This window comes from Aplidium turbinatum, chromosome 2 (genome assembly GCF_918807975.1).
Source record: "Aplidium turbinatum chromosome 2, kaAplTurb1.1, whole genome shotgun sequence".
NCBI classification, from domain to species: domain Eukaryota; kingdom Metazoa; phylum Chordata; class Ascidiacea; order Aplousobranchia; family Polyclinidae; genus Aplidium; species Aplidium turbinatum.
The window spans coordinates 8,573,542-8,588,304 of NC_137473.1; the positions used below are offsets into that span (position 1 = coordinate 8,573,542).

General features: G+C 37.4%; 2 protein-coding genes across 2 annotated transcripts in view; both read left to right on the forward strand.

Moving 5' to 3' along the window:
• The first annotated feature begins 233 nt into the window (after window positions 1–233).
• The window catches only part of LOC145788298 (cytochrome P450 10-like), a 42,193-nt gene continuing 27,663 nt past the window's right edge, over window positions 234–14,763 (forward strand). The window contains exons 1-3 of the mRNA XM_082600079.1: window positions 234–291; window positions 522–704; window positions 1,162–1,331. Coding sequence (XP_082456205.1) covers window positions 234–291; window positions 522–704; window positions 1,162–1,331 — 411 coding nt within the window. The remainder of the gene's footprint in view (window positions 292–521; window positions 705–1,161; window positions 1,332–14,763) is intronic.
• Window positions 1,864–8,958, forward strand: LOC145765638 (putative cytochrome P450 12a5, mitochondrial). The gene is made up of 9 exons (XM_082577469.1): window positions 1,864–1,875; window positions 2,722–2,847; window positions 3,541–3,616; window positions 3,993–4,123; window positions 4,851–4,984; window positions 5,394–5,559; window positions 6,269–6,395; window positions 6,861–6,972; window positions 7,887–8,958. Exons 1-9 carry the CDS (start codon window positions 1,864–1,866, stop codon window positions 8,086–8,088), a joined length of 1,086 nt encoding a protein of 361 aa, XP_082433595.1. The 3' UTR covers window positions 8,089–8,958.

Here is a 14,763-nt window from a genome sequence, read left to right on the forward strand (position 1 = left end):
CAGTCCAGATCTCACTATTAAGAAGTCCATGGCAAAAAGCTTTCTCTTTTCTTGCCAATTCAGTCGATCGTGTTTTTTTATGTAGCCTACCAGTTTGTTGTTCCACATTCTTTTGTCAATTTTGTCTTCATCTTATTTTTGGCTTTCCTCGTTTACGTTTGTTTTCCCAGGGTGTCCACTGTCCAAGTTGTTAATTTGTTAGTCCATCTATAATTATCCTGGGTACGATTAATATGCACGAAATATCTAAGATATCCACAAAAGCACTAGGCAGAGAGAGGGAGAGAGAAAGTGAAAAGAGAAATCTTCAAGAAGAATTTAACAAAAGCAATGTTATTTTGCTAAAAACCTTTTCAACTAAGTTAATCAAACAATAAGATATTTTTATTTCACACGTGCGTTATACGTTTATATACGTTTTTTAATCCATTAAGCTTTTCATCCATAGGATCACGTTATTCATGCGTTTTGTAGTGAATGGCATTGATAATAATTATGATTTCTTTGAGATTTTGTTTCAGACGCAGCTACAGATGATCAAGTCAAGCCGTTTTCAGAAATACCTCAGCCCGCCCAATTGCCCTTCCTAGGCTCGGCTCTCGACTACACCAAATATCGCGGTTTTGACACAAAACGCTTCTATGAATTTATCAGGAAGCGCCATGAAAATCTCGGACCTATTTTCAAGGAATCTGTAATACCAGGTGTGCAATGTGCATTTACATACATAATATGTTTTGTTTGTATTAAAATAAATAAATATCTTTCAAAAAACCAACAGCCTGCAAATATTTATCCATACATCTCATTTTTGCTCAAATCTGCAATGCTTTCTTGAAAATGGAGAAGCTGCCGCTTTTTTTACTCCTTTCCCAGGGCTAGACGCAGCTACAGATTGTGATTTAAAATATAGCTGATAGGACAAGTTGACATTCCGAAAATAGCTTCACAACAGTCGTGAAACTTGGAGTTTTTGTAGCACCTGATTAGGTGACTGCATGATGTTGCGCTGCTTTCGGTTGTTTTCCGTTCTACCTGTTAAATCTGTAATTCCCAATGTAGGCTAATTTGTGCTATTGCGATAGTACCAAAGTAAAATTGTTGACATCAGCTATCATTATCCTTATGCAGCAAGTGGTAAAATTATATACAACCTAATAGGAATTTTTGAAACGATGGTATTTTATTCCTCTCCTGGCGATTATGAGAAGATCTTTCGCCAAGAGGGTCGAACCCCCATTCGAAATGGAGTAGAATTTATCGGAAAAGCAAAAGAGAAAGCAGGAATAGCTCCAGGTCTTGGAATGTTGCAGGGCAACGAGTGGTTACGGGTAAGCTCAACAGTTTTGAAACTGGTTTTGAGCTACAGCAACAGATATGATTGGCTTCATACTAGCATAATTATACCCAGGCAGCCACTTTATCAGGTTCAGATCTGGTGAAGATCAGATTAGATTTGTACTCGGTCTGGTTCAGATAAAGTAGTTGTCTAGGTAGGTTTGTGTCATTGAAGTATCTGAAAACCGAGTGGTGAAAGCCATGTTACGACGTCCGAAGAGGCAACGGTTCGATACCACTCAAGAGCATGATTGTGGTTGTGTCGTTGGCAATTATAGCCTACATGTAAAGGGGGTCTGCTACTATTCGGTGAGTCCGATTCGGTGAGTCTGATTCGGTGAGTTCCTAACCTCTAACCCTAACCCGAAACCCTAAAACGGCAATGATAATTAGGCTACGGTACCCGATAATTTAAAAAAAAAATTGAAAAAATCCCCTGTTAAGGGATAGGACTCACCGAATCGGACTCACCGAAACAGACTCACCGAATCAGACTCACCGAAACGGGCCATTCCGTGTAAAGGCATGCCTACCGGCGTAAGTCTTGGTAAACAAATGAAAGTTAAACGCAATATAGCCTAAGTGGAGTTTGATGAGGCCACATTTAGGATGCAATAGTTCTGTCTTTGACAGAAATTATATGCAAAAGTGGAGTCAAGTACAACAATTAAAGCTAAAGTTGATTCTTAAAGATTTTTTGAAGAGATAGAGATAGCCAGCAATCAGGCTCTTTTTTACGTGACCCATTAGTTAGTGGAACAACAATTAAAATAGAACAACAGATAAATTGGTAAATTTCCAAAATTGGGATTGAAATTTTAAAGGTTGGGGATTATAAGTTCTGAGAATTGGTGGATTTAAAACATAAAAATTAAGATTTAGGGATTGGGGGCTAAAAGATTAGTAGCCTGTGTTAGGAGATTGGGTTTTGTGGAATGAGTTAATTTGGATGAATTTTTTTGGAGAATAACCCTCTCAAATCCACTGATTAACCAAATTATTCTGTCTTTCCATATCAATTCGACACTTACCGGGAACACGCAACTGCGTCTCTATTTAACCTTATTGAAATTGATTATATTTGAATAAGCTTAACTGAAGATGATTTAGCTGCTAGCTGATTAAAATTGATATAGGCTATAGCTGTTTAGGATTGAACTGACTCGAGTGAAAATAAATTCGTTTGTATTACAAGACATGTAACCGAGTCGTTCATACCAAGGGTTGTTGTGGGAGGTAGGTTTGACACCTGTCAGAAGATATTTTATTTTCTTGGCAGCACAGCAAATCATCAGTCACTGGTTGCCCACAAACAACAAAACCGTTACATACCCAAACTTGTTAAAATGCGACATCTGACGGCAGCTTTTTATTACGTTTCAGATGCGAAAAGTAGTCAACGAGTTTTTATTGTCAAAAGCATCGGTCTGGGGTTACGCATCTGATCACATGGATGTGGCTAACGACTTGGTCGAATACATTGAAAGACATAAGAGCGCTAGCAATGAGGTGAAGAGTACATAAAGTGCAACATAACTTGAAAGACTTAATTTTTTTAGTTTTTTTACTGCTCTGTTTTACTTACTATAAGTTACTTACATTTTAATTGTTTTGTCTTTTATCACTTCAAATATTTTTGGTATAACTCATGAAACATTTGTTTTCTCTCCTCAATTAGAGTATTATAATATTTTCTTTTATATCATTATAACGTGATCGTTTCTGGTTTCAGTGTTTATGTTGTGCCAATTCTTTATCAATAACTATTTAACTTAGCACTACTTTGTATTTTTTATAGGCCTAAAATCTGATATTTTTATTTTTGTGACAACAGCTTCAATTTTTCAATTTCTGAAGCTGTTGTAAACGTACCCAAATCCTTGTATTTAGTAAATTATTTCCCTCGAGCACGCTTTAACATTCCCGTTTTGTCGCTTATACCTTTTTCCAGACCCCTGCTATGTTATGGCAAGTGATATTGTTCTTTCTTTTTCTTTGATGGTCGGAAGCACAAAACATGAAACTGTGCCAAGTTACAATGTTTAAACTACGCATCCGTCTCAATACAAAGTAAAAGCAATTGACTTTGATCAGCAATATACTGTAGATCACATTGGATCCGGGAAGGAAATTTCCCGTTCCTATGGTGATAGAACATCTCTAAATACCTTGAAATGCGAGTTACCACCGAACTATTTATAGGTTCCAGATTTTCGAACAGTATTGACAAAATGGGCGCTGGAGGGCGCATGCGTGTTTGCATTGGACTCGAAATGTGGTGGGTGATTTTTTTGATACAGTTTGGTTTACTAAGGTGTCCAATCATTGCTTAATTTTAATCTTGTATTTTCAGATAATGACAACGCGTTGCTTTCTATACGGATTAGTGAGCTTTAAAGCGTGAGCTTTCACCAAAATGTTTGTTTCTAGAATTGCTTATTACAGTATAGCAATCAGTTAGCAAAGAAATGACATAATACGTTTTTTAAAAGCAACAAAAAACTGGTATCGTTTGCTTGTTAAGCTACTTGTGATGACTGCTAGATTCAGTAGCTGCTAAACTTCCAATTCAAAAACAAAATTCTTGTGGCGATTTCCGGCTGAACAATAAGTTAAGTGAGATGCAAACTCTTTGGCATTATTTATTGGCTTAGGACTTCTTCGTGACAAGATAGACGAAAGCACTAAAACGATATTGAATTCAACAAATGCTTTGGTTGGTCTTTGGACTGATCTCAGCGTTTTGCCTCCTCTGTGGAAGTACTTTGACACGAAGCAAATGAAGGTAATCTGATACAAGGATATTGTTGCGATGTAGAACTAGTTGGAGTGTGCGCTCGAGCAACGCACTTCAAAAACAGCTTTCCATTAAGCGGCAGCTAATGAATGGAATAATTTACAAACAACATTTCAATAAAAATCAATGGCTGCTTACCACCCACTGCACTGAGGAGGCCGGAAGGCCGAAACGGTGTGCATTGTAAAAAAAATGACTACTTACTGTGTCAAACTCGATGACCGGGCCTGCGTCATTGGTTCAAAGCCTCTACAATTATGCAAAACTGCCAAGATTAAGCTTTCAAAGAAGCATTCTCGATCCAAAGATAAAGTTTTCCACAATTAATCAATGTCTTATTTCAAAAGTTTTTAGCCTACATTCAGATGTATTGAAAAAAAGAAAGAAAAAAGCTGTGGCTGTACGCCCGCGGTGTAGGTCTACGTCATTAATACAAATATCTCGAGTATAGTTTTTCTTGTATCTCTTACACCAGATTTTAAGAAATTTGCTTTTTGTTATGTTTTGGTGCCTCATGCAACTGTCTAGTTTTAACGCAAAATAAGCTAAGTATCCAACTATCTACGTTGTTGCAAGTTTTGTGTACATTAGGCACATATACGTACATCTTCATTGTTAATAGTATGTTGCAGTAGCCTAGTATAGTTCTTGTTGTAGAATAGATCACTGCATGTGATATCACTTTCACTGGCAAACAACAAATTTCAATTTAAAGTGTTTGTATGCTCTGCAACGCCAACAAGTGGAAGCTGTAAAAGCGCACCTAGCGAAAGTTTCAAAAGAAAAACAAGAAAGAAATGAGTCTTCAAAGCTGGATATATTGTTAACAAATACTGATTTGTCAACACGGTAAGCACTAGGCTGTTTGGTTTCTTCATTTTTCAGTCAGTTGAGGGATCAGTAACATAATATTTGAGGTCTTTGTTGTAATAAATCAAATGCGATTAATGGCGTAGTTATAGGGAGAACAAATATTAAATTTTGTTTTGATAACAATGCCATTTATTTCATATATTGTGTACTGTATTTATTTTTAATTATTCTATATTAGAAATTCGTATAAGCCAACCTAAAACCACGCCGGAAGAACTCTAAGTTGCAAGAACGCAAAATAAAATTTTTAGAACTGCTTGGACAGTATTCCTACAATAGAAGTATAGCTAGGCTATATAAACACAGATAACCATACATCTCAGTAGAAGGACGAGTTTCAGTGACGTTATCGTACGAATAAAAGTTTAAGTGTTTCATTTCTCAGCGAAGAAGTTGCCTTGATAACGGAATCAATTGGAGGAGCCGTTGATGGCGTGCCAAAAGCAGCCGCGTTTCTTCTCTATTGCCTAGCAACCAATCAAGAAAAGCAAGAAATATTGAGAAGAGAAATTCGGAATTTGTTAGACAGTGACGAAGAAATCACAGGCAAGGTTAGTTAAAGCATTCCGTTAGCAGATTCTCGTGTAAAAGTGTCAACAAACAGTTTTTTGCCGGTAATTTAAGACTCTTAAATGTCAAAAAGACTTTCATTTAACGAAGAAAAATTTTGCATTTTTGAGTTAGATTTTTTTCAAAAGAGATACAATCACGTAAAAGCTTATCTTTACACTTCCTGCAGTGTGCCAGATCTTTCCACCTGTTCACTATCAAACCTGTCACTTATGATTATATTTGAGAAAAAGGTAAATACTATAATATTAACGACGACCTTTTAAAGTACATGTTAAAAGTTAATTATTTGATTTAACATGTACTCTAAAAGGTCGTCGTTAATATTACAGTATTCACGTTTTTCTCAAATTTATTGATGCTTTTGTATCTGCTTTACGCGGATCCCCGATTGACTATACGTTGATACGGGTTTAAAGTAATCGCCCCCTTTTTTTAATACTTATGATTATAGCCTACCTATTCCCAGAGAAACAATATAGAACTACTTAGTACGTAGCCTGTTTTTCTAAAGCCTGTGAACTAAAACTATATGCTCATACTTTTCATCATCAACTACTTATCCCGCTTTTTTGAATAGCATTGATCTTCACTTTTCTCATCAAAATTTGACTTATCTTCCTAAACTGATCATGTTATTTTCAACAGATTAGCAACTTTTTATGATGCAATGTTTTGTTTGTTTTTCAGAGTCTGATGCAGATGAAATACATGAGCGCGGTTAACAAGGAAGTCCAGAGAATGTTTCCTCTAGTTTCAGGCGTTCCAAGAAGACTTCCACGGGATGTTGTACTATCCGGATACCTGATACCTGCAGGCATGGATACAGTAGGCTATGTAGTACTAATATAACTTAGGGGAGCTTACTTCATTTCACCACAAACGCATATCAAGTTAGGTGCATGGTTCGGAATTAAAAATTGGGTAAAATGATTATTTTTTTCAATTTTAGTGCTAAATTAAAACTTTGCTAGCCTCTGTGGTTTTGCGTTGTATGTGGGCTACGCAATGTTACCATGAGAGGTTTATAACCTGTTGCATTTTTTGCAGTCTTACATTGCGCAAAGACCTCGTTGAAATGTTATATAATACCATAATTTTGCTTTTCCTCATCTCTCCCCTATAACACCCCAATAGGTCACTGCATTATGGAAAAAAACAGATATGTTTTACTAGCTTGGCCAGTTAGCCAAGATGCATAGTCTACGTCATAAATATATTGCTTGAAATGATAAAGGATAGATTTCATGTTTGATATTAATTTATTATGTCTATAATTTAGATACAGCTCTTCTAATCACATCAAACATAACGAATGCCCGCGAAAAGAAATACTTCGATGACCCACACAGGTTCGTTCCAGAAAGGTGGTTAAATGGCAAGAAAAATAATAGGTGAGTTGAAAGAATAAAAATGTTCAGCGGTGAAAACAGCAGTAGGCTTATAAAAAATAACAGTCTGACAACCCCATTGATATAGTACGTAGCCTGTTCTGCCTTTATTGCTGGTAGGCTAAGCTAGCCTAATATGTCAGCCATTGCATTGACGTAGCTACAAAGAATATTTTAGGGGGGCACATGGCCACCTAAAGATACGGTCTGATTTGTCACATGTTGCAGAAATTTCCAGGTTTTTCTAACTTTAGGCGAACGTTTAAATAAATTTTTCTAAAAATTAGATTTTTACGCTTTCTTTATTCTTTCCCCCAGATGACACAATAGGTTTTAACATCCTCACATGTTGAAAAACAAAGAAAATTTGATTTCGAAGATTTTAGTCAGACTGTTAATTTTCAATACCAGTCTGATTTAGCGTTTTTCAACTTACTTTTTCTCATTTGCTACTGCTTCCCCAAGGCAACAAAAAAGTTTTATGTTGTTAGGAAATCGCAAAAAGTAAAAACATCTCAAAAAATGTCAGACAAGCACTAGCAGTAGCTGTAATCAAAATCTGCAAAATGTGACAAATCAGGCCGCATTTTCAGGTGGCCATGGGGGCAAAATCAACTATTGGGGGTGCAAAGATCATTCAACGTGAATTACATTGGTATTAAAATTAAAACGCTGCAATAGTGTTAAAAGATATTTCTTTGAAAACAGGATAAAATCTTGCGAGGCAATTGCCCCTAAGCCCCTTCGTGGCTACGTCCCTGAGTTAATGTAGTATTTCGCTTTCATGCGGTTGGCGTTGCTGGTTTGATAGTTTGAACATTGTCACGTGTTCGAGCATTGTCACGTGTCATCATCGACTTCACCTAGGAGAAAGATGCATCAGAATGAAATAAACTACGCCTACGCCTGTGTTGCAGGTTTGTGATGTCAGGATCATTCGGCCACGGACCACGTATGTGCCCAGGACGCATGTTCGTGTATCAGCAACTCTTCACAATGACGATCGCCATTTTGAGTCGATATCGCGTCGAATATCATCACAAGCCATTCGAGATTTTGAGCGGAATCAAAAATGCCCCAACACAAGAACCGCAGTTTTCGTTTATTCCACTTGAGTAAAATTACAAGTGGGTTGAGATAGATTGTGTACCAACTTCGTGCGGTGTCACTTTTTTAATGTGATACGTCCATTTTCATTTATTATTTGTTTAATTTTTAAAAATTTTATTACTGAAAGTTTTTTTTTTAAAACAACCTACCGTACGCGTATTTGTAATCTGCAGGTCGCTGCAGCAGATGAGGTTTATTAACCAATCAGAAGACAAGATTTGAATGAATCGACTCATTGCAGTTATGTGACTCATACACGTGATATTGTGAGCGTTCTTCTCAGTGCTGTGTTAAGCTCTTTATGGGTCCCGGGGCCAAAATAATTTTTATGTCCCCTACAGGCAAGAAAATCTTTGATAATATGGTGTGTATTTTCACTGCACACCATATTATCAAATATGGAAAGGTGGTTTACTTTAATGGACTTTCTGACCAGTTTGGAAAACAACACAAAGATAGGCTAGGCTATAAGTGATAGCAAATACAGGTCTATTATGTCATGGCTATACGTCTGTTCCCGACAATTTTGTTCACCAAATCAAACGTCATATAAAAACCGTTATGGTTTACTTAACCTAGCTGGCATCTTACGTCATGGAAATTGCTAGAAAATGTCCAAATATTGCACCATCGGTCGTAAGACCTGATGAAATATTGCATCACTACCTTTGAACACCGGTTTGAATTGCGTGACAATGTCTTTCACTATTGCGTCACAGTACTGCGTACGTGCATTTGAGATATTGCTATCTATTCTGGTCATTCGTAAAATTGTTTGTTGGAAGTCAGTCGCAAGTTTAACTGTTTGCTTGGTGCTTGCTAGCTGGACAAATTTTCCGTCTTTTATCTAAGTAATCTGTTCTGTAGTGACAAGTTTTAGTGGTGTACAGCGTTACATCCAATTTCGACAGCCAGGTGGCTAATTTTACAGAAATACAAATTTGAATAGACGTTTCGAAGGAGTGTTTCTTTTTCGGTCATTACATGCAGACGAACGGATTCGGGAATCTTACGTTACAATTTTCCCACAAAGAGATTATGGTTTACCGCTGTGACCAACGTCCTTTGCTGGGAATGAAAGCCAAAAGCATTAAACATGTTTAATCAAAATACTGGCAATGGTCATGAATATTGGGGTCATTCAATCCAGAATTTACATCACACAGCAGAAGCTAGCATGAAAATTTGGCACGCTCATTAAATTGACTTTTTTGTTTTAAATCAGACAAGAATTGACAAATTAGGCGATTTAATTTGCTGAGCTACATTTGAAAGCGATTTTCCCCTTAAATTACAGTTATTCGAAGTTTTGCTAACCTATCATTTTTAAATAGGTAGACGTAACAGAGCTAAACACTGTGGGGGTGCAACAAAATTGGATTCAACAAAAAGAACATCAACACTTTTACCAAGGGGTTTTTATGTTTTGCCTGGTAGGTTTAAACCACTCTGTTGTAAACTCATGCACAAATAAACCTACCTGACTGCCAAATACTACAAGGGCACAGAAATTAGCACGAGGCTACCGATTCCACTTACAAACATTGTCTCATCTGTGCTTGCTAACGTTACTTACACATACAAATATTCCATTTAAATCAGTAGTTTGCTACAAGTGACTCTGCCTCAAACAATTTACGAAAAAAACATTGACCGTACCATACTTCTAACACCACCAAACGAAAACAATACTGGGAAAACTGAAAGCAAATAACATGCTAACTATAACTAACTAACTAGCATTTTACCCAACTACAAACATTGACTGAAGAGCCAAAAACCATTGACTAATAGAACATTGACTATAACAACCACATTCCAAACACCACCAACCAAAAAGAATACCAGTACTAGAGAATAGCCCACTAGAGAAAACTGAAGCAAAAAACATGCGTGCTAAAACTAACTACTAACATTGTAGCCTACCTATTACCTAACCACAAGCATTGAATAAAGAGCCGAAAGACCATTGACTGGAAAAACATTGGCTAACAACCACACCCCTAACACCACTGATAGAAAAGAATACTAGAGAATAACCTACTAATCAAAATTCAAAGCAAAAAATATACATTCTAAAACTAACATTGTGCCGAACCACAAACCCTAAATGAAGAGCCGAAAGACCATTGACTAAGAACTGGGAAAGTTTTTGAAATCAGGCTCCTCAAATCAGGCTTTCTAACAATCCCGTTTGTTGGTAAGAAATCCAAACGTTTTGCCACAAGTTTCTCCAGATTTATTGCCTTTTTCCGTTTTTTCCGATTTTTTCCGTTTGTAAAACATTTAAAGCTGGTTATTATTTTCAGTTGAAGTCTAAAACTCCTTTCCGCTTATGTTCAAACCTCGTTTATAAGTTCACTTGCTCGCATGATGCGAGATCGTCATACATTGGTATGACCACGCGACATTTGGTGACGAGAGTGGGAGAGCATTTGAATTTACCGGTAGCTAATTTTAATAAAAACAGTGCAATTTAAGACCATATTAGAAACTGCCAATCGTGCTCAAACAATAAACCGTCATTGCAGTCCTTCAAAATTGTTCGTAAGTGTTTGTCCGAGTTCGACACAAAGATTCACGAGGCATTGATCATCAAATCTTTAAACCCAGGGCTCAACAGACAATTATTTGCTGGCGGAGCTTATCTTTTAACAGTTTTTGATTGAATTATCACGTCTTGTGCTTCTCGCATTTGCTTTGTTTGTGCCACTATCTCGTGTTGTGCTTCTGTCAATCTTGCGTAATTCTGCCTGATTCCTATTCTGAACAACCAATTAATTTTTACTTCTCAAATGCTTGACCCGTTGGACTGTGTAATTTTCAGTTACCATTTTGTGTGAGCGAGACAGTTTCTCAAATGTTTGGATTTGACCATATTTTTGCTGTGATACTATATGATTCTTTAGCATTTCTTTTAATATCTATTTTTCTTATAAGCTTGAAAAGGGCTGTATGACTAGCCGAAAACGTTCGCTTTTTGTTTATTGTTTTTATAATGTTAAATGTAGTGTTGTTGCTGAGTTATGTCTGTATTTGGTTAATTGTTACCGTTGCTAAAGCCTGCTCGCTTTTTAATGCATCCCTAAACTTCCAAACGTTTGGATGACATGCAGTAATGTTAGCTTGAAGGTAGATATGGCATCCTTCCAACGAATTGTTTGTGCGGGGAAGATCTTCCACTACACGATCATGCATGCTCCACATGCTGATCGGAAAACGGGGTACCGGTAATCGTCTGTTGATGCTTAGCTTTCTTCCGATGAAGACATCTTCAAAGTAATCTACAATCGAGTCAGCTTCTGTTGGCATGCTATCCTGAAGTGTTTCAAACGCACTAACTACGTCATTTGGTCGAATGAAAGCCATACTGCTGGAAGCATACGAATTTTCAGAGCAAAGTCAGCATCTGCCTGATATGAGCCTTGCAATCCTTCCGCCTGCCTTTCCTTTGTTCGGTGTAATGAGTAACGATGTTGCTACCAAACATCTTCGCGCTATGAATAAACTTCAAAGTCATGCTTAAATTTTGTTACTCTCTTGGTATTCATTATCCGGGGGGCAATTGTCCCACGGGGGCAATTGTCCGGGGGCGATTGTCCGGGGGGAAATTGTCCGGATACCGGCAATCGGTATGAGCCTTCGTATCCTTTTCTTTAGATATCCTTGATGTGGTTGCAGTGTCTTTAACAAGACATTTAAAGACATGCCGTTGATTGCGTAGTGGCGCCCCTACGACAAGAGCCCGTGATTTCTATTATGATTATAAACAGTACGCTGCTTCAGAGAGAATACTGGAGACTGTTCTTAGGAATATGTTTTGCTAAACTGAACCTGTCTGAAAAGCATGTCGTCTGAACATGATCAATAACTCACATACTTTTTGTTTTACTTTTTAATTGATATAATAAAATGATGCTAAATGGTTCTTATTGTATTCAACCATCGGCACTAATGGGAATAGGGTGACCACTTCCTTTCACTCAGCTGCCTTTCCTTTACGCTCACCCAAAGTATTAAATCCTAAGGAGAGAAGTGAGCAGTTATTTTTCAACAGCCAGCTAAAACCAGGTTTGCGGTTTACAGGGTTTGGTAACGACCGGTCGTGTAGAACCGTATTTGTCAGATAGAATCAGGTTTAATTCTCTCAATCCACTAAGGAGGTGTGGCCATCTGTCTGTTGTGCCAGAAAGTGTACACATTTTCGTTCAGTTGTCTTGTAATTTGTCAGCAAATTCTATCAAGAACATGTACGTAAATAAGTCATTTAAATTGTGTCAATTGCCAAACTGGTAGAAGTAGTTTTCTAGAAAACTAATAGATTTGATCAATGTTTTTTAAGTGCTCGAGATAAGAAACATTGTTTATTTACGCAAAAGACGCGCGCACTTTGCGCTCTACTTCGCATTCTCCCAAAGGTCACCGTAATTTGTAGATGCCTTCTCATTATGAATGCAATGCAGCGCTTAGCAATAATGCAGCTGTCTGTTATGTCAGAGTACAAAGAGCAGCAACCGTTTTTTAGACTGGTGTTTGCATGAATGTAAATCGTGACAGTTTTGCTGATTCGGTGCGCTTAAAAACGTTGTTATAATAGCAGCCACAATTTTTCTTTGATAAGTCACACCTGACCAAATATTACCACCAGCTTGGCGAGAGAAAGTGTGAGATTATCTGTTTAAAAAGCAGATATTGCAACGAGTTGTAGTAAAAGTAAGTTTTCTATCAAAATAACACTCGTAGGATGATTGTTTCCCAAGAGGTTTTGGCAACTGAGTTTCTCTTAAATTTAACTTGTGCAGTATAATATTCCAATTTGCTTTACTTTAGGATTGGATTGGTAATCCTTTGGCTAAGAAAATTTAAAAAACTCATCTGACTGGACCTGCGCTTAGGATTCACTTATTAACAATACTAAGAATGTCTTGGTTTTATTTATTATCGCCCTACAACTGCCAAGGTCCGTTTGCGACAGGGCTCATGTTAAATTTTGAAGCAGATTTATGATAGCACCACGTTTTACCGACTTATCTTTACTGCATTATGCAAGAAAGAACACAATCGGTACGGTTTTTAAGTCTTCAGTGTGATACAACCTGGAATCGATCTCCAAACCGTCAGCACCAGAATCGAAAGCGTTAACCACTCAGCCACTGTGCTGGTATAGGACACACTACTTGCTGTATTTTTGATCAGTTTAGTTTTATGCTGCGAGGTGTCGTCCGCTACAGTGAACAAGCAGAATCAATCAACATATCTTTGCAAGTAGCAAAACACGTCCATTTCTTAAGGTCTGTTTTTTTTTATTGAACGACAGAGATAGCATGCCCATGAAACTAAGCGATTAAAAACAAAACAGCAGACTTTGAGCAGTCAAACAAAACTTGCTTTCAATGCAGGCAAGTTTAAAACCCACTGTTTTTGTAACATTGTTTATCAAATTTACCATTTCCATTTGCCTTTATGCCGAACGTGAAGTTAATCTGAAACAGCTTATTCATAAACTCGTCATAAATTAAATGTCGCTTTGTATGTAAAATATGAGTCATCAAAAAGGCAATTTTGTGACCAATACCTGACACGTATTAGTACATGGTGGTCATAAATATATTCATTATTCTCACAATAACGGCATTGTCTGTGCATCTTGAGTTTGTTGGTAATGATTTCATTGCGTGATGTGCTTGTTTGAAGTGCCTTTGATATGCAAAAACAATCACACAAAAAAAACGATTGATGTTGACTCAAATGATAATAGTGTAGTTTATTTACTGTCGCTGTCGGCTGCGTACGGCCGAGTAGTGAGAACGTCTGCACGACGTGAGTTCAACTCCTCTCCAGAGCAAGCGGCTGTATCTCGGCAAAATACGTCAAAATCAGGGAAGCAGCTGACTTGAAGACTATATGGACCAATGAGATCTTTGGGGCGCACGTCAAGACACTTATAAAAAAAACGTGTTAATTCGAAAAAATACGCAGTGATTTCTCAAGCTTCCAGGCCCCTTGTAAAGGATCCGGGCCTCTAAAATCATCTCGGACCCGGATCTAAAAATGCCCCCTGGACCCTCCTGCCAACGCTACTGTCCGCGTCGCAGGTGGTTGAAAAACTGCGAAAGGACGATGCCCAAGTAATATTACATTTTTCTAGCGCTATTTGATTGCTATCAGCAATTTCGACTTTTATCATTTTTTACCAATTTTTGGCAATGCAAAATGCCAATAGTCAATTGTTTAAAGTTACTTTAAATTGACAGTGTAGCCGTAAAGCGTCATGGCCTCTGCAGAAAAACAATAATTTTGTTCACTCCTGTGACGTCAGTCAATAAAAATAACGATCATCCTAAACAAGTTTCTCTTGGTAGTTACACGTAAATGCATGGCACGTATAATTGAGTAAAATTGACAGTGAACTTTAAGTCTGGAGAATAGAATGAACCATTCCTCCCGGTAGATTAAGGTAAGCAACAGAAAAACCTGAGTGACGTTTTCTTTTATATTTGGTTGAAAATGGAAGCAATTTATTTGAGAACGTAGGCAGTAAGGTCTTTTAGTTACAACTTCCCCACTTCTTGTACAAACTTGTAATCAGGCGACTGCATGTAGAACGTCAACGTAACGTACGCAACGTAACTTCCACGTCAATTGTTACGTACGTGCAATTATTACTTCGATCTTAATCATTTT

Bases quoted from the DNA above. Each gene is read 5' to 3' on its own strand.
- LOC145765638 (XM_082577469.1), top strand. The intron at 4,985-5,393 runs GTAAGCACTAGG...TTCATTTCTCAG, and splicing joins AATACTGATTTGTCAACACG to CGAAGAAGTTGCCTTGATAA. The intron at 6,973-7,886 runs GTGAGTTGAAAG...CCTGTGTTGCAG, and splicing joins AATGGCAAGAAAAATAATAG to GTTTGTGATGTCAGGATCAT.